The 19,426-nt window shown below is 47.2% G+C and overlaps 1 protein-coding gene across 1 annotated transcript; it reads right to left on the minus strand.

Annotated features, from left to right (window-relative positions):
• Positions 1-1,725: 1,725 nt before the first annotated feature.
• Positions 1,726-19,076, minus strand: SERPINH1 (serpin family H member 1). Its single transcript, XM_026721326.2, has 5 exons — positions 18,929-19,076; positions 8,550-9,196; positions 7,331-7,429; positions 6,405-6,637; positions 1,726-5,694 (listed from the first exon to the last, which is right to left on the minus strand). Exons 2-5 carry the CDS (start codon positions 9,169-9,171, stop codon positions 5,392-5,394), a joined length of 1,257 nt encoding a protein of 418 aa, XP_026577111.2. The 5' UTR covers positions 9,172-9,196; positions 18,929-19,076; the 3' UTR covers positions 1,726-5,391.
• Between the last annotated feature and the right edge of the window lie 350 nt (positions 19,077-19,426).

A 19,426-nucleotide genomic window follows, 5' to 3' on the forward strand; every position in this document is an offset into this window, starting at 1 on the left:
GGTCACCTGATCCCCTTTTGCAGCCTTCTGATTAGCCATGTCAGTGGGGAAGCCTTGGGGTATATTCTCCAATGGGACACATCCCTAGCCAGGAGTCATCCATCATGCTCTCCAGTAATAATCTTGCGCACCAACAGCTTCGGCTGCCTAGCAATTACCTGCAGCATCTAAGGAATGCACTGTTTTTCCCCCTTCCCTTTTCTGCTGGCAACTAAAAAGGCCGAAGGAGCATTGTTTAGTTGACAGCCAGATTCACTTAACAACTTAAATTCACTTTTAACAACTGCCAAGAAACGTAAAACCAAAAATTCACTTGAAAAGGATTTTGCTTGGCAACGGAAAGTTTGGCCTCCGTTGTGGTCGTAAGTCAAGGACTACCTGTAAATTGTCTTTTGCCTTCTGGAATGTGGGGCAGTGGGGAAGCCTTTTTCAGCGGTTCCTGCCCACTCAAAATGTCCAGCAGATGGACGTAGACATGCCCACGCCAACAGCAGGCTTCCTGGCCAGTCTTCCCTGTCCCGTTGAGGGAACTTTTAGAGGCCGTCCGAGGACCCACAACCACAGTGGCCCCAAATGCTCCCAGACACCTCGTTGCACACAAACATCGCCCCTTACTTACAGTCCTGCCACCTGGTGCAACTTCCTTTCCTATCCCCTTTGCCCAGGTGCTGCATATAGTAGGGACTCCCTTCTACCAGTTCCTGTCCACCGGGGCTGAGAGGGGGACTGACCCCAATCCCACCTCACCCCCCTCCCTTCAATTTCCGTAGCTGCTGGTAGAACTTGAGCTGCGGTTTTGAGGGGTTTCTCAACCTCGGCCAGTTTGGTGGACTTCAACTCGTTGGCTGGGGAACTCTGGGAGTTGAAGTCCATCCATGCTGACTGGGGAATTGTGAGAGTTGAAGGCTTCTCGGGCTGACTGGGGAAATTGTGGGAGCTGAAGTCAAGTGGCTAGGGAATTCTGGGAGTTGAAGTCCGTGCTGGCTAGGGAATTCTGGGAAATGAAGTTCACACATTGGCTGGGGAACTCTGGGAATTGAAGTCCACACGCGCTGACTGGGGAAATTGTGGGAGCTGAAGTCAAGTGGCTAGGGAATTCTGGGAGTTGAAGTCCGTGCTGGCTAGGGAATTCTGGGAAATGGAAATTCACACATTGGCTGGGGTATTCTGGGAGTTGAAGTCCATCCATGCTGACTGGGGAATTGTGGGAGTTAAAGTCAAGTGGCTAGGGAATTCTGGGAGTTGAAGTTCACACATTGGCTGGGGAACTCTGGGAGCTGAAGTCCACACGCGCTGACTGGGGAAATTGTGGGAGTTGAAGTCAAGTGGCTAGGGAATTCTGGGAGTTGAAGTCCATGCTGGCTAGGGAATTCTGGGAAATGAAGTTCACACATTGGCTTGGGTGTCCTGGGAGTTGAAGTCCACATATGCTGAGTAGGAAATTCTGGGAGTTGAAGCCCACCCGTCTCAAAAGCGGCCAGTTAAGATCTCCTGGTCCTGGATCATTCTTTCCCAGCCCAGCCAAATTCAGATTTATTCACAGCACGTGCCATCCTTTCCCATTTTGGAAACAATATTCATTTCGTTCTTTTTTCAGTGCTCTGGAAAGGTGGGTGGGGCGGGGAGGTGAGAGAAGAGAGATTTCCTATTGCCCTCCGAAGCTGCGTTTTTGCCAGTTGCTGCTACATGGCCTCTCCCACCCAAGTACGTCAAGACATCAAGCCATTCACTGAAAAATATTTTATTGCAAAAATTGTACAGCAACGAAGTTGTGCGCGGTGAGTTAACAGACGCCAACGTGGCTTAATTCCCCCAGCCGACCCTTCCACCCGTGGATAGCACCGTGTGCCCTGCAGTGCCATTCTGTGTCAGGTTTGACTTGTCTCCCCAAAAGACCCTCCTGAGAGGCTGATCACACATGTAACACGGGAAAGGCATGAAACGGACGACAAGAGGCTGCGCGCATCGTATTTTTCTGTTTTACCTGAGTCTGGCCCTTTAAATTGAGAGACACCGGCTTCACCTTAAATCTGCAAAAGTTAAAACCTTCCCAAATTTACTCTTGCGCAGGACTGCTGCAAATTGTGAATTAGTGCACATAGCTTGGTGCAGGCGTATTGCACCAAAAAGGAAAAAAAAAAGGATTTAGCCTGCTCTGCAAATACACCTGTTGAATTGCTTACTTAACACCTGGTTTAAGGCCCATTCTAGATACATCACCATTGGTAGAAATGTGCATTCAACTGGGAATATTCAGTTTAACTCCGAAAAGTCTGCACATTTACCTTGCAGTTTTAATCAAGGCTCCCATTTCCTAACTCCTGCATTATTTACTACGCTCGTATAATTTCTCCATCCATCCTCTCTCCCTCATCTCATACCCTCAATGGGCATAGCAACGCTATGAAGTGAAGGCTTGGAGGATTATGGTCCAAAGTACTGAGAAAACAAAAACCAAAAAAAAGAAAACTACATCAAAACGCCAGCAAATCATAATTTTGATTGGTTCTCGAGCTGCACAGTGGCAGAGAAAAAGGCAATTCAGAGGGTGATTAAAATGGCCCAAAAAACATCATTGGCTGCTCACTCCCCTCTTTGGAAGAACGGTATAGGAATAGATGTAAGAGGAAGATATTTAATATATTGAATGACTCCTCTCATCCGGGACATCAGCTCTTTGAACTATTACCATCGAGAAGGAGATTCAGGGTATTAAGAACAAGGACGACTAGATTTAAGAACAGTTTTTATCCAAGTGCAGTTTTGAGTTTGAATGCAGGGTCATAAGATTTTTGTGGAATTTAATGGCTGAGAGTAATGGGGTATTTACATTTTTAAACTGTATAGAGATTATTGTATGGTCTGTTGTGTTTAATTTTATTTTTCTTTCAATGGTGTTGTCCAGTTTTACTTGTGGAAAAGCACCTCATTTCGTTGCACCCGCTTGCGAGTGTAATGACAAATAAATTCTTATGTCTTATGTCTTATAATTTTCCCCAATGCTAGAGCGGAAAACATTAGTTTAAATCTAAAAAAAAAAATCACCATTTGGTCTTCTCGGAAATACATCCACCGGTTTTGACTTGGCTCCCTTTTAAGGCTAAAACCATCAGGTTTCATAAAACTGAAAATGCAAATACTCTCACTCAGTAAGGACTTTAAATATTAACGTCTGTAAGTGCCTGGATAGCCTCAATCAGTGGAGTCAGGTCAATGCTTTAAAAAAAGAATTAAATAGCAAATGAAACACTCGCGGTAAGCCAAGATTCCTCAATTCCTTGTTTAAAGTCTAGGTTTTAAAACACATTTGGGGAAGGTATAAAATTCTCTCTTTGCAGAGTTTTATATTGCTTGCTTAAATAGGCAGGTAACTGTGCTGGCAGTCCTCAAAACTTACGGCCGCTTGTACAGTGCCTTCGAAATTATTCCTGACACAACCATCACAGCTTCCTTGCAGTCAATATGAACAGAATTTGGACAACTGGCTTGTATGAATGACGGTTGCAGCTTCCCCGAGTCCTTATGTGGGAAGAGTCAGGTCTCCCATTTGCAACCTCTCTGACAAAAGTCAGTCCAGGCAGTTGGATTTGCTTGGCCAAAGAGGTTATACAATCAGGACAGACTCGCTTAACGGTCGCTTAGCCCTGTGATGGCGAACTTATGACACGCATGCCACAGGTGGCACACAGAGCCATATGTGCTGGCACACGAGCCACAGTGAAAACCTTCCTCATGGTGCATGCATGCGCCTCACAGATAATTTTCAGTTGATTCGAGGCCTTTTTCGGCCTCCCGAGAGGCTTGAAAAAAACCTTTGTAGGCCGAATAATAGGCCCGTTTCATCACTTCCTGTAATACCGGAAGTGACAAAATGGGCCTATTATTCAGTGAGCCGCAGGCAAACTTACCTCTCACTGCACGTGCACACACCTCACAGCTGATTATCGGCTGATTTGAGGCCCTTTTCGGACTCCCAGAGGCTTGAAAAGTCTTTGCAGGCCGGACAATAGGCCCATTTCATCACTTCCTGTAATCCCGGAAGTGACAAAACGGGCCTATTATTCGGCCTGCAGAGGCTTTTTTCAAGCCTCTGGGTGGTCAAAAAAAGCCTTAAACCGGCTGGAAAATCAGCTGTGAGGAACAATGCAGGTGGGGGGGGGATTGCGTGCATGCGCAGGGGCTGTAAGAGGTTATGCGCATTGCGCATTGGGTGTTAGCACACAGGTGCGCGCACAATTTTTGGCACAGGAGCCCCAAAAGGTTAGCCACCACTGGCTTAGCCCATGGTGGTCATAAGCGGAGGACTACTGCATTCTCAAAAAAATGTACATTGTGGGTTTTGCACAGCAGCGAGAACCTGGCAAAACGGGTAAGAAATGCCTTTTGAATTTGTCTTTCCCATGCTTACAATCTCACAACCCCAAACTCAGTTAACTGGCCAATTTAGCCATCTTGTTTCATTGCTCAAAGATAATGTGCCATTATCTTTAGAAAGAAAAGATCCTAAAAGCTGGGGAGACTCCTGTTCCTGGAAGACAACACATGAATTACATACACACACGCACCCCTTCCTAAATCTTGGACTGCATTTTAAGTTTCCAGGGCACATAAAAACCACAGGTAGCCCTCAACTTACGACGATTCCGTTTACTGACCGTTCCAAGTTGGGAGGAAAAATGACTTCCAGCCATTTTTCACAGTTGTACGGTCATGCCAATATATATATGATGGTCGCAGTGCCCCTTTTCCAACCTCCTGACGAGCAAATAGCAATGGGGAAGCCAGATTCACTTAACGACCGTGTTACTTACTTAACAGCAGCAATGATTCACTTAACGGTGGCAAGAAAAGTTGTAAAATGGGAGCCAAAAAATAATCACTCAGCAGGAATGTTTGGGCTCGATTTTGGTCATAAGTCGAGAACTACCTGTATAAACCAAAGTGGGATTCGAAAGGGGTGCTGGAGAATTAAGCCCTCCGTCTTTCCGCCACTTCCCTCGTTCCTACTTTGTATCTCACCATCTTATGAACCCCCATAAAATTTAACAAGTCGAAGGTTTAGAGCAGAACTCCCCAAAACTGGGCCACTTGAAGACTTGTGGACTTCAACTCCCAGAATTCCCCAGCCAGCCATGTCTCAACCTCATAAAGTGGAGAGAGATTGCAGAGGAAGGGATTACGAGAGAGCAAGCGATGCTGGCTGGGGAGAATTCTGGGAGTTGAAGTCCACCAAATCTTAAAAGTGGCCAAGTTTGGAGTCCTCTGTTTTACAGGAGTACCATTTTCGCTTTGTTTTTTTTAAAAAAGGCACCTAATTTGTTTCATTTCTTTTTCAAAAAAAGAGAAAATAAAAATCAAAAGAGCCGTGCATGAAACCCGGCGTGCCACAAACTACAATTCGTCGTGCATTTTGTCTCCTTTGGGCCTCACCAGCCGGCCGATAAACAGGACAGAGTTGGTCTTATTGTCCTTGACCAGGAAAAGGAAGGGATGGTCGACGTAGAAGAGTTTGGGGTTCCGGATTTCTTCGCGGCTGTAGAGGTCCGTGTCGAAAGGGTTGCCTTCCGTGTCCAGTTCGAGAGCCGCTGCGTGGAAGACGTTGGAGAGGTAGAGGTCCTTCTTGCCGGAGATCTTGGATAGGTCAGCTTTGTTCTTATCCGCGGCTTCGGTTAAGCCGAGATCAGCCAGGTGTTTCTGAACGGGGAGAGAGAAGAGAAAGGGGTCTGGATTTTTTTTCCCCTGCTCAACCGTTGGCTGAACTTCTGCGGTGTCAAGAGTTCGGGAGACCTCGACTTACAACTACAAGGGAGCCCAAAGTTGTAGGTCCGTGACAGCGAGCCTATGACAAGTGTGCCGAAGTGGCATGCAGAGAGCCATGACTGGCGACACGCGAGCTGTAGGCAAACTTACCTCACTGCGCATATGCGCAACTCACAGCTGATTTTCGGCCGGTTTGAGGCCTATTTCGGCCTCCCTCGAGGAAGGCTTCTGCAGGCTTTGCAGGCCGAAAACTAGGCCGGTTTCGTCACTTCCAGTATTTTCAGAAAAACAGGAAGTAACAAAACAGGCCTAGTTTTTGGCCTACAAAGCCTGCAAAAGCCTCCCTCAAGCCTCTGGGAGGCTGAAAAAGGCCTCAAACCAGCTGAAAATCAGCCATGAGGCGCAGTGCAGGTAAGGGGGCTGCGGGGTGGCAATTGTGTGTGCATTCGTAGGGCGTGTGGGGTGGGTGCGCAATCGCCTTCTGGTGCTGGCACACGAGCATGCACACAGTTTTTGGTACAGGGCCCCAAAAGGTTGTCCACCACTGGTATAAGGGGTCTCTTGTTCGTGCAGGGGGGTTGGACTAGAAGACCTCCAGGGTCCCTTCCTCCTCATATTCCCACTGGAGAGCTGAGGATGCTCACCTGAATGTCGTGGCTGACCTCCAGGCTGACCTTGGGCAAGGAGATGGCCACTGACCGTTGCTTCAACTTGCCCAGCCAACTCTGGAGCTGTTCCCGGGTGAGCATCTTCTCCAGGCGTTCCAAAGGCTCGACGTGGTTCGGCATGATTAGGATCAGGCTGGAGAGCTTGTGGGCCAGCGGCATCTCCACGATCTGCAGTTTCTCCGCCTCGTCTGCGTAGTACTTGTACAACCCTGCACAAAAGTTTTAGGATCAGTGGGCTGATTCAGAAAGCGTGCAGAGAAGAGCAACTGAGGCGGATCAGGGGACTGGAGGTTAAAACGTACCAAGAATGGTTGCTGGAATTGGGGGTGTCTAGTTTAATGAAAAGAAGGACCAAGGTGTTGTGGCCCGCCAACGGTCAGTGGAGCTGGCGGCAGACTCGGACAGTGACGAGGAATATGGGCCAGTCCTGGAGTCTGGGAAGGCTCTGCGTCAGAGGCAGAGATGAAGCCAGGGCCGTTCGACAGTGATCAGCTACCTTCAGAGATCAGTGAGGCAGAAGAACAGCTGGAGCCTGTTCCCAGTGTGCGCATGCACAGAGCTGCTAGGAGAAGGGAACAGTTAAGGAACAAGGGTTGACTCGGGAGTAAAGGCACAGGTGGATGGTGAATGGCCCCTCCCAGAGGGAATAAAGAGGAGCGAAAGGGGATTGGGGTTTGCAGGAGACCATCCGTTCAATTCATTAGGGTGAAGATCTGTTCCTAACTCCTTGCCAAGGACTGTCTGCTACAGAGTGGCGTTTGGAAGATTATCGGCCTGGCAACTCTCCAAGCCTGATAAATGTCTGTAGTTGTGAAATCTCTCGAAAGACTTGTTTGCCGGGACTTTGCTGGAGAGGAATTCCCTTTAACTTAAAAAAAGAATAACAATCCAGGATTCCTTACCTGTACGGTGCATCATGGGAACGCTGACTGTGTAGGAACGAGATACCATGAAGCCACGATTGTCCACCATCTCGTGATGGAACTTCTCGTCCCAGTGCGCTAAAACAAAACAAAACAGCACAAATGACAAATGCAACCAGTGGTGTGGTGGCCTCACAATCGCCGCACAATCAAAAGGCTGTGAGTTCGATCCGAGGTAGAAGGCAGATATTTCTCTCTCTGGGCACACTTGAGAATATATCTCCTGAACAAAACTCCGCACTGGTGACAGGAAGGGCATCCGGCCATTAAAACACTCTGCTTGTTCCATTCAGTTGCCCAGACTCCAACCCCGCAAGGGATTATGGAGTTGATAAAATGATGACGATTAATGAAAAACGCAACAATGGAAAAAGAAGTTTGCAAAACGGGTTTACTTTAGATCAGGGTTTCCCAAACCTCGACCCCTTTAAGACTGGCTGGGGAATTCTGGGAGTTGAAGTCCGTCCGTCCGTTCCCCCCCACCCCGTCTTAAAGGGGGCGAGGTTGGAAAACCTTATCCTAGATCTGTGATGGCGAACCTATGGCATGTGTGCCACAGGTGGCATGCAGCCATTTGTGCCGGCATGCGAACTGCAGGCAAACTTACCTGACTGCGCATGTGTGCGCCTCACAGCTGATTTGGGGCCGGTTGGAGGTCTTTTTTGGCCTTCCAGAGGCTTGAGGAAGGCTTCTGCAGGCTGAAAATTAGCCCAGTTTCATCACTTCCTGGTTTTTTTCTGAAAATACCGGAAGTGACGAAACGGGCCTAGTTTTCGGCCTGCAAAGGCCTTCCTCAAGCCTCCAGGAGGCTGAAAAAGGCCTCCAACCGGCCAAAAATCAGCTTTGAGGCACAGAGTGGGTTGGGATTGTGCACTCATGCTTAGGGGGCGCGGGAAGGGGGTATGCATTGACTTCTGGGCGCTGGAATGCGAGCGTGAAAGCATGCGCACTATTTCTGGCACAGGAGCCCCCAAAATTAGCCGCCGCTGTCCTAGATGCATCCCCAAGGAACAAATGAAGCGTCGTATTACTTTCTGAGTGGCCGCCAAGTGGACTCAACCACAGGAAAGGAGGGATCCAAACAAGGAAAGACGGCAGCCGCCGTCTCCATCTGGACCTCCCGATCCGCCTGTGGAGACCCATACCGCCAACTCTCCGCCACGTCCCCTCCACTCTCCTTCCGCCCACGCAGACTCACGTTTGAAGAACATGGCGTTGACAATTAAGGCCCCGTCGGTCTTCTGCACATCTTTGGTGACCTCGGGCAGCTTGCCGTCGGTGGTCTGGGCCGCCCACTCGTTGATGGACTTGAGGGCGCTCCGCTTGTCCCGGAAGTTGATCTTCGAGTGCTCGTAGTTGTAGTGCTTCTTGCTGTTTTTCACAAAGTCCTCCGCGAAGCTGATGGAGCTGGGGCCGTAGAGGCGGCTGCCGAGTTTCCAGGTGACGTTCCGGGCTGTGGCGTTGCTGACGTCAGTCAAGAGCTCGGACAACCCGCTGTGGATGTAGTCGTCGCTGAGCTTGCTGGCGCTAAGGAGGGCCTTGGCTTGAGAGGCCGTGGTGTCCTTTCCTCCGAGGGACACCAAGCCCAGAGAAGAGGCCACCACCACGGGAGACACCAAGATATTTTCCAAGCTCTTGTCCTTGGCCATCACCTGGTAGAGGTTGAAGGCCAAGATGGCGCTGCGGTCAGCCAAGGTGGTGGCCTTCTCGGTCAGCTTCTTCTCTTTCGGGGTGGGCTTCTCGCTTTTCTTGTCGTCGGAGGGGACCGCCGTGGAGAGTGCGCAGAGCGCGAGAAGGTGGATCAACCAGGTGGAATCCATGACAATGGAGCGCAGTCCTGCAGACCTACGAGGAACCGAGATATAGAATAACAGAGTTGGAAGGGACCTTGGAGGTCTTCTAGCCCAACCCCCTGCCTAGGCAGGAAACCCTACACAACTTCAGACAAAGGGTTATCCAAGCTCTTCCTATAAACCTCTCCAGTGATGGAACAGCCACAACTTCTGGAGGCAACTTCTGTTCCATTGGTTTATTGTTCTCTGAAGAAATTTCTCCTTAGTTCTAAGTTGCTTCTCTCCTTGATTAGAACAGAATAGAATAGAATAGAGAATAGGAGAGGAATATAGAATAGAATATGGAATACAATAGAGAATAGAATAGAAAAGAAGAATAGGAGAGGAATATAGAATAGAATATGGAATACAATAGAGAACAGAATAGAATAGAGAATAGGAGAGGAATATAGAATAGAATATAAAATTAAGAATAGAATATGGAATACAATAAATAGAATAGAATAGAGATAGGAGAGGAATATAGAATAGAATATGGAATACAATAGAGAATAGAATAGAATAGAATAGAGAATAGGAGAGGAAAATAGAATAGAAAATTAGAATAGAATATGGAATACAATGGAGAATAGAATAGGATAGAGAATGGGAGAGGAATATAGAATAGAATATAAAATTAGAATAGAATATGGAATACAATAAATAGAACAGAATAGAACAGAGAATAGGAGAGGAATATAGAATAGAATATGGAATACAATAGAGAATAGAATAGAGAATAGGAGAGGAATATAGAATAGAATAGAATATATACAATAAATAGAATAGAATAGAGAATAGGAGAGGAATATAGAATAGAATATGGAATACAATAGAGAATAGAATAGAATAGAGAATAGGAGAGAAAAATAGAATATAAAATTAGAATAGAATATGGAATACAATGGAGAATAGAATAGCATAGAGAATGGGAGAGGAATATAGAATAGAATATAAAATTAGAATAGAATATGGAATACAATAGAGAATAGAATAGAGAATAGGAAAGGAATATAGAGTAGAATATAGAATAGAATAGAATGGAACAGAACAGAATAAGAAGAATTGGAAGGGACCTTTGAGATCTTCTAGTCCAAGCCATTTATAATCCAAGAGGGGAAATCAAATACACGGCAGAGTTCGAAGGCAGACATCGAATAAAGTTAATGCTTAGTTAAAAGTTAATAAATTGCATTTCGTAAAGACCACATTCCCAAAACAATCCCGGAGGTACGTAATAGTATTTCCTCCTGGCAGCATTTCATGGCTGTAAGGGATGGATGCTGTAGTCCTCAAACACCTGGAACTGCCCGGCTGTAAAAAAAAAAAGGCAGTAAGGCCAAATTACAGAGGCTACAGGAAGCTGCTCTGGCTAGTCTGTTCCCCTGATACTCCACTAGGGGGCATTCAGGATTACACTACTACAGTTGGGTATTTTGCGGAATTAAAGAATTAAAGCAAGGGTCTTCAAACTTGGCCGGTTTAAGACTTGTGGACTTCAACTCCCAGGATTCCTGAGCTAACATGACTGGAGGAGGAATTCTGGGAGTGGAAGTCCACAAGTCTTAAAGCTGCCAAGTTTGAAGAGCCCTGATCTACAGTATCTATCTTCTATCTCCATCTCCATCCATCCCTATATCTATCTATCTATCTATCTATCTATCTATCTATCTATCTATCTATCTATCTATCTATCTATCCATCCATCCATCCATCCATCCATCCATCTATCTATCTATCTATCTATCTATCTATCTATCATCTAATCCAAGGATCTTCAAACTTGGCAAGTTTAAGACTTATGGACTTCAACTCCCAGGATTCCTGAGCTAACATGACTGGAGGAGGAATTCTGGGAGTTGAAGTCCACAAGTCTTAAAGCTGTCGAGTTTGAAGAGCCCTGATCTACAGTGTCTATCTTCTATCTCCATATCTCTCTATTCTGTCTGTCTGTCTCTATCTATTCCAAGGGTCTCCCATCATGGCAAGTTTAAGAGTGTGGACTTCAACTCCCAGAATTCCCGAGCTAACATGACTGGAGGCAGGAATTCTGGGAGTGGAAGTCCACAACTCTTCAAGTTGTCAAGTTTGAAGACCCCTGAATTAAAAGATTTAGCTAGAGTCACAATATTTTTTCCCCACTTCCCTGCCACACACCCGCTTGGTTTACAACTTGAGCGAAAGGTAGTAGTAACTATGGAGCAGTGACTATAGCCCAGAAAAGATCCCCCACAATCAAGTGATCAAAATTCAGACGCTGGCAACTGGTTCATACTTATGACGGTCATAGCGTCCCAAGGTCATGTGATCTATTTTTTTTGGGCCGCCATCTGACCGGCAAAGTTCAAGGGGAAAGCCCAGTTCACTTAACAACCAAATAACTGACCAACTGCAGTGATTTGCTTAACAACCGTGGAGAGGAAGGTTGTAAAACGGGGCAAAAGAGATGTAACAATTCTGACTTCAAATACATTTTGGGCTCCATCAGGATTGTACTTTGACAAGCAAAATCAATGGGGAAGCCAGATTGACTTAACCACTGTGTTACTAACTTAACTACGGCAGTGATTCGCTTAACAACAGTGGCCAGAAAAGTCGTAAAACGGAGGAAGACTCACTTAAGAACCGTCTGGTTTAGCAATGGAAATTTTGGGCTCGATTGAAGTTGCAAGCCAAGGACTACCATACCTGCATGAGGATTGCCTTGTAGAATTTTAACTACCGTGGCTCCCCCGCAAAATAAGATCCTGTCTTATATTTTTTGGGCCACCAAAAAAGGCACCAGGTCTTATTTTCGGGGGACGTCATCTTCTGACTAACCTCACTTGCGCACGTCGTTCCTGGCCTCCTTTTCGCTGTCAAGAGGCCTTCAGGAACCTCTTCTATGGCCGGCAAGGCTTTCCTGAAGGCCTCTGCAGCCGATAATGGAGCTTTGGATCGATCCAGAGCTTTGTTCTCCGCTCCAGAGGCCTTCAGCGAAGCCTTGCCGGTGGCTGGAGAAATGGGCTGGCAAGGCAGGTGTTGGGGATGCGCGAGGCCTGGCTACAACTGCCCAAAGGGCAGTAGTAAGGTAGCTCTACACCCCTTATCCCCACCCTAGCTTAATTTTTACTCCTCCACTCTGGAGTGTGTGGGACCTTAATTAGGGCTTATTTTAGGGGTAGGGCTTATATCGGGTGCATGTGCAAAAAAATCGAACTAGGTCTTACATTCAGGGAGGTCGTATTTTGGGAAATAGGGTATCCCTGCCAAAACGATACCCTTCCCTTTCCTGCAATACCACCTCAGCAGCAACAGAGCTGGCACGGGGCAGGACACCATGGCCAAGGGAGAGGATTAAGTCGGATTCCTTGCATAAAAAGGGGGCCATTAACCGAGTCAAGAGAATCCCAGAGTAAAGGTAGAATTGCGTTCTCCACCCAGCTCTCCAGACTAGTTCCCCCCAAACACACACATACACACACACCCTGCAGGCTTCGGCCGTGACCCACAATAAACCAATTCAACTGCCGGCAGCAGAGCTGGAATTTCAATTTTATGCACCGATCAGTCATTCAAGCTGGTCGGGTACATTAAAAAAAAAACGAATTAGAAGACTTTATAGGAAGGCTTTTTCTACAAACGGTCAGCAGTTCGAACAAAGGAGCCCCGTTTTAAATTCGGAGCAGTCAAAGGGAAAAAAGGCAACGCAGACTGGTTACTGCTAGTCCTCGGCTTTACGGCCACAACTGAGCCGACGTTTATATGACTTTTATCAGCGTTGAGTCAAGGACTAGCTGTAAGCTGAGCAATTGGAAAAGCACCCGTAGCATGCCGTTACCTGTTCAGGAAAGCTTTTGAAATTCCTTCACTGGGGCGTGAGGGGTGCTCAGCTGCAGAACCTTACAGGAAATAATGGGATAAGCGTTGGAAGGGACCCTGGAGGTCATCCAGTCCAACCCCCTGCCCAGGCAGGAGAACCTATATCATTCCAGTGAAACGGGTGTCCGATTTATTCTTAAAAACCTTCTGTGTTGGAGCACCCACAACTTCTGGTGGCAAGTAGTTCCACTGATTAATTAGCCTCACTGTTAGGAAATTCCTCCTTAATTCCAAATTGCTCGGTTGATCGGTTTCCATCCGTTGCTTCTTGTCCTGCTTTCTAGTGCTTTGCAGAGTAATTGCTCTCATGTCTCCCCTAGTCCTCCTCTTCATTAAACTAAACATACCCAATATACTATATATATATATATATATATATATATATATTGGAAGGGACCTTGGAGGTATTCTCTTCTTTGTAGCAATTCAGTTTTTAGTTGCATTACAATCAATTTAGTTTTATTGGCAATTAATTGCAATTAGTTGCATTCAGACACGGTTATAGCTTCTCTTGCAGAGAGAGACATATTGAAATCAGACTTACACAGAAATGTACCAATGACTTTGAAATTAAGAGGAATGCCCTTTTGGGGGGGAAAATGCAAGGCTTGGGCCTCTCTTTTTGTTTAATAAAAATACTTTATTGAACATATTTACACAATTACACTAAAAGAAAACATTCCGCTTATTGCAACGTCAGCAAGACAGCATTCACTCAATTTGACATCTCTCAAAGTTATGTAGAATGCACCATCATTCACACTTATTACACTGGTAGGTGACACAAATTGTCATCCAGTTGATATATTACAAACGCATACCTAATTGCAAGGAATATTATTAACTTCCATTATACCTTTTTTATTTATCTTTCCTCTATTCATTTGATGTCTACCTTCCAAGCAAATGTACCATATATTCCAGATCTCATAGTATTCTGTCTCCTCTTTTGTTTTTAAATTCCACTGACAACCTATCGATTTTGGCACATTCCAAAGTCGTCTTTATAATCATAAAGTATTTTCACAGTTTTGGGCAAAGTCAATTCTTGCTGCTGTTAGTATATGGAGTATAATATATAGCATTTTTGCCATTTTTTTTGTTTTAAAATCCCTAATAAAAATATTTCTGGTTTCAATTATCTATCTTGGTGGGACGCTGGATTTTTGGATCAAGGATTTGCAATCAGGATGCTGAAGGTGGTTAATCTGCCCTGGAGGCCACTAGAGGCACGCACAGCCTCCTGTGTTTGCACCAACCCATCCATGCCATGTGCAAAAAAAATGTGTCTCTTTGCAGAGTCTGGACCAATTGAGCTGACTGGTAAATTCCTGCTCAAGCCAGCAGTTGGACTAGAAGATCTCTGTGAGTTCCCTTCCAACTCTGTAATTCAAGGTTTGCATTTTTCCAGCAAGGTCTTTCGCCTTTAACTTCAAAAACCATTGGTATGTTTTGTTGATGGCAGTTTTCAAGACTTATTTTGCGGGTCATTTGTGGAGATGAAAATCTGGATTGAAACTTTACCGGTTGACTCTCTGCCCTTAAAGCAATTTCAATCCCCAAGATGGGATTAGCATGCCATTAATAAAAACCCACCAGATTAGAAAATATCACTTTTTAGGAAATATTTTTGCGCCGGATTTCCCCGGATGTCCAGCAAGTGTAAGGTGGGCTGTGTTTTTGTTTTAAATACAGGTAGTCCTTGATTTACAGCCATTCATTTAGTGAGCATTTAAAGTTACAAGGGCTCCATCAAGGCTGAAGCATCCTTTTGCAGTCACAAGGATCACATCCCGCCCACACAGAAAAGGAAAAAAAATAAACTTCCAGCAAGATTCAGGCTGCAACATGGCTGCAGATGTTCCCAGCCACCCCAGTGGGCCACCCCCACACGCCTACCCCCAAGCTACGGCCATGCCACGTAGGCAAGGCCCAGCCTGGAAAAACGTGGAGACCAAGCGCATGATTATAATACAAGCTGTCGGGCAGGAAGAGGATGTTGAACAGAAATCAAAGCCCATTTATTTTATCCTCTTTTCCTCTCCCTCCTATTTCTGCAACCCGCCTTCACCGCAAAATTAAAAAGTCTTCGGGTTAGTTCTGCTTATTTCAGCAAAAACGCAGCCCGCGGGGGAGGAATCTCACAAAGAATTTTCGAGGCTTTCTGTGTTTTTCTTCCCAACTTTGAAAGCTAAGAAACTTCACTTTAAAATCAAAATATCCACATCGTTCTGATTTGCGGAATTTACTCTACAACTTTTGCTTGGTTTTTTTTTCTCTTTTTTTTTTCTTCCACTCTCCCCTTCTTTCCTTCCTTCCCATTTTTTCCTGTTCTTCCTTCTTTTCTCAAATTTCTATCCATCCATCCATCTTTCTTCCTTCAATTTCTGTCCATCCTTTCATTTTCTTTCTTTCCTCCTTCCTTCCTTCCCATTCTCTCTCCTAGTCTCTCCCTCCCTGCCTCTCATCCTTTCCTTCTTTCTGAAATTTATTGGCTGCCCATCTTAATATAAACTCTTGGTGGCTTACTGTTCCATCTAAATGAAAACCTAAAAGCTAAAATCAAACATTAAAACGAAAGACACACAAGGACCTGTTATGTTCAATCAACTGCCTCCATCACAAAGAAAATTCTGGTTTAGCAAAATGGTTTACATGCAGTCACGGTATTAAGAGTGGCATTTTTGGAATTGGTTAACCAGTTTGAATATTCCTTATTTCTTCTAAGGGAACCTTCCTTTCTACCCTTTTTTTTTCTCTGTCCAAGGCACACAAAAAAAAGGGAGATTAAGTTTGCTATTTAAACAGCCTGCAGGGTTAAATTGACCCTTTCGACTTTTAAAGGCATCCTGCTAAAACTATATTTCCCACCCAGTGTATGAAAAGTTATCAGCAAAAAATAGGAATAAACCCCAATCCGGCTTAACCAAAGAATCACTAACCCCAAACTGATCTTTCTTTTATATTTTTTTTTTGCGTGAATAAAATCCCACCTTCTATTGGTCCTGCATAAAAGGCATCCTAACTTTTATTTTTCCATCTAGGTCAGCTTCATTTTCTGGATGCTTGGATGTCAGGACAGTCTTCTCAGCCCTTTTGCAGAGGGCAAAATTAAAAATAAAACCCCAGGAGCTAAATTAAGCTTAGCCAACCTCCATGCAAAAGATTCTAAATTAAAGCAACCAATGCTGGTTTAATATAATCAGAAATAAGCCTTATTTATCCATCTTTGCTTTTCCAAAATATGTTCCTTTTGGAATAAGCTACAGTCCCGGCCCAAATTCAGGATCAGGGGTTTCCCAACCCAGCTCCTAGCCACGATGGAACAAGCAGACTTGTTAAAAGGGCAAACAATCCTGGTTTAGTAAAGACTAGCCGGCTTCCACCTGCCTATCCAGCTGAATTAAAAGTCTTCATAAATGCCATTTGTTGCAGCCCTGGTTCATTTTATTTTTAAGCCTGAATGAAAACCCAGGAACAAGCAGACTTCTTGAAAGGGAAAACCATCCTGGTTTATTAGCGACTAGCCAGCTTCCACCTGCCTATCCATCTGAATTAAAAGTCTTAATAAATGCCATTTGTTGCAGCCCTGGTTCATTTTATTTTTAAGCCTGAACGAAAACCCAGGAACAAGCAGACTTCTTCAAAGGGCAAACCATCCTGGTTTATTAGAGACTAGCCAGCTTCCACCTGCCTATCCAGCTGAATTAAAAGTCTTCATAAATGCCATTTGTGCGTTTTATTTTTAGGCATAAGGGAAAACCCGGGAATGGCTTGATTTGGGGAAACTGATGCAAGAGAAAGTTTTCTGCCCTTTGCTCTAATATGTCCTGTGAATGCAACCCATTGAAATCTGGTTTTCTTTTCCTCCCCCTACTCTGCATTTTCCAGCCCCTCTTCTAAACCCCCATACATCGCCCCCTCAGCATTCTCTGCTTGAGCCAAAGTCTCCCCCCACACCCCCACCCCAAAAAATCCCCAGGGAGCTGAATGCAAAGGATCCGCGCATCTCCACCGTCTGGATCGCCTTTCTCTTGCGCGCAAGTGCGGGGGGGGGGGAAGCAAGTGGGGGGGTCCCATTTCCACACAGGCCTTTGCTCCCCCCACCCCCACCCCAGCCAAAGCCCCGGGAATCCACCCGCCGGATCTCCATCCGATCCCGGGAATCCTCCGAGTCAAATCTCTGCGCGCTTTCATCCTTTTGCCTTGAGTTTGCAAGCCCGGGCAGATCCCGGGAAGCCCCCCAGTCTCCTCCCCTCGGTGAGATCCTAGCCTTTCCCCCTCCGTGTCCCGGGCTGGAAAGGCTGCGCCAGGGGAAGGGACTCTCGGATCCACGTGTCGTGTGAACGCAGCCAGCAAAGGGAACGCGCGTCCAAGAGCGTTTTTTATCCACCCGCGTTTTCCGGGCCGGGGGACCTTGGGAAGGGAGAGGCGAGGAGGGAAGGAGTCCCGTTTCCCCTTTGCGCCAATTGGCAGGGGATGATGGGACCTACTATGCAGGGGCTGGGGAGGGGATGATGGGCCATGGCCCGCACGGGTTGGTAAGAGGATGGGGACATATGCACCGACTGGGCGGGGACGATGGGGCATGCCATGCACGGGCTGGGAGAGGACGATGGAACATGGCCATTCATAAGTTGGGAGGGGATGATGGGATAAGCCACGCAGCTCCTGGGAGGGGATAATGGGCCGTATCGTGCACGGGCTGGGAGGGGATGATGGGATAAGCCATGCAGCTCCTGGGAGAGGATGATGGGCCACGCCACTGAGGAGGTTGGGAGAGGATGATGGAACATGCCTTGCACGGGCTGGGGGATGATGGGATGATGGGATAAGCCACGCAGCTCGGCTGGGAGGGGATGATGGGCCACATCATGCACGGGCTGGGAGGGGATGATGGGCCACGCCATGCACGGGCTGGGAGGGGATGATGGGATAAGCCATGCAGCTCCCGGGGGATGATGGCCATATATGCACCTGGGAGAGGATGATGGGCCCCACCGAGGAGGTTGGGAGAGGATGATGGAACATGCCTTGCACGGACTGGGAGGATGATGGGATAACCGCAGCTCCGGAGGATGTGGCACATCTGGCTGGGAGGATGATGGGATAATCCATGCAGCTCCTGGGAGAGGATGATGGGCCACGCCACTGAGGAGGTTGGGAGAGGATGATGGAACATGCCTTGCACGGACTGGGAGGGGATGATGGGATAAGCCACGCAGCTCCTGGGAGGGGATGATGGGCCACATCATGCACGGGCTGGGAGGGGATGATGGGCCACGCCATGCACGGGCTGGGAGGGGATGATGGGATAAGCCATGCAGCTCCCGGGAGGGGATGATGGGCCATATCATGCACGGGCTGGGAGGGATGATGGGCCACGCCACGGAGGAGGAGGTTGGGAGAGGATGATGGAACATGCCTTGCACGGGTGGGGGGCAACAAGGATCCCTACCATGCCCAGATCGGGAGGGGACGATGGGACATCCCTCCCTCTCCCCGATGGAGAGCCCGACTATGGGCCCCTAAGCCGGGCGGGCTGGGGGGGTTTGCAACTCCGCTTTGTCCTATTAGAGTTGCCCCCCCGCTTTTGGCAACCGGACCGGGTGCCGGCAACTTGCAAAAAAAAAAACCCAAACCCTTGCAAACATTTTTAAAAATCCCTTGCAAAAAAAAAAAATATATGCATTTTTTTAAAACTTGCAAAAAATTAAAAATAAATTGCAAAAAAAAAAAATAAAAATGCAAAAAAAAAAAAAAGCAACCCTTGCAAACCGCCCCCCTCACCCCCCCGCCAAATCTCCGCCGCTCCCGGGGCCGAGCAGCGCCTTTGCAAAGCCCGGCCGGCCCCGGCTCCGTCCTCCCCTCCGTCCCTTCTCACCTCGGTGCTTTGCAACGGCCGAGCCTGGCTTGCAAAAAAAAAGCCCCGGCAAGATCGCTCCGGTCTTAAACTTCCTCGGGCCGACCCGCCGCCGGAGCCAAGGGGGCTATATAAGGGGGAGGGCCGGAGAAACTTCTGGAAAGATGGTCGGGGGGGGGAGAGAACTTCTCCAAAGACCGCTTGCCAGAGGAGCCCCTCCCCGCCTTTCCTCGCCTCGGCCGGGTCCTAACGCCGCTCGGGTTGCAGGCCTCCGCGAGCGGATTTCATAGAGTGGGAAAGGGAACCGGGAGGTCGTCTAGTCCAACCCCATTCCCTCCTCCCTCGCTCGAGCGGGAGAGCCTCTTCCGAATAGAACTGCTCCGCTTTGCGACCTCTGCCTCCTCTTTTATCTTCGCAAACGCAAGCTTGCGGGGCTTTGCAAAGCCCGGGTAAGCGCTGCGGCGGAGTTTGCAACGCCGAGTAACTTCCGACGGCCCCGCGAGTTAGGAGATGGGGCGA

The sequence above is a fragment of the Pseudonaja textilis genome, chromosome 7, assembly GCF_049901715.1.
Source record: "Pseudonaja textilis isolate UNSWEBS1 chromosome 7, rPseTex1.2, whole genome shotgun sequence".
In the NCBI taxonomy this organism is placed as follows: Eukaryota; Metazoa; Chordata; class Lepidosauria; order Squamata; family Elapidae; genus Pseudonaja; species Pseudonaja textilis.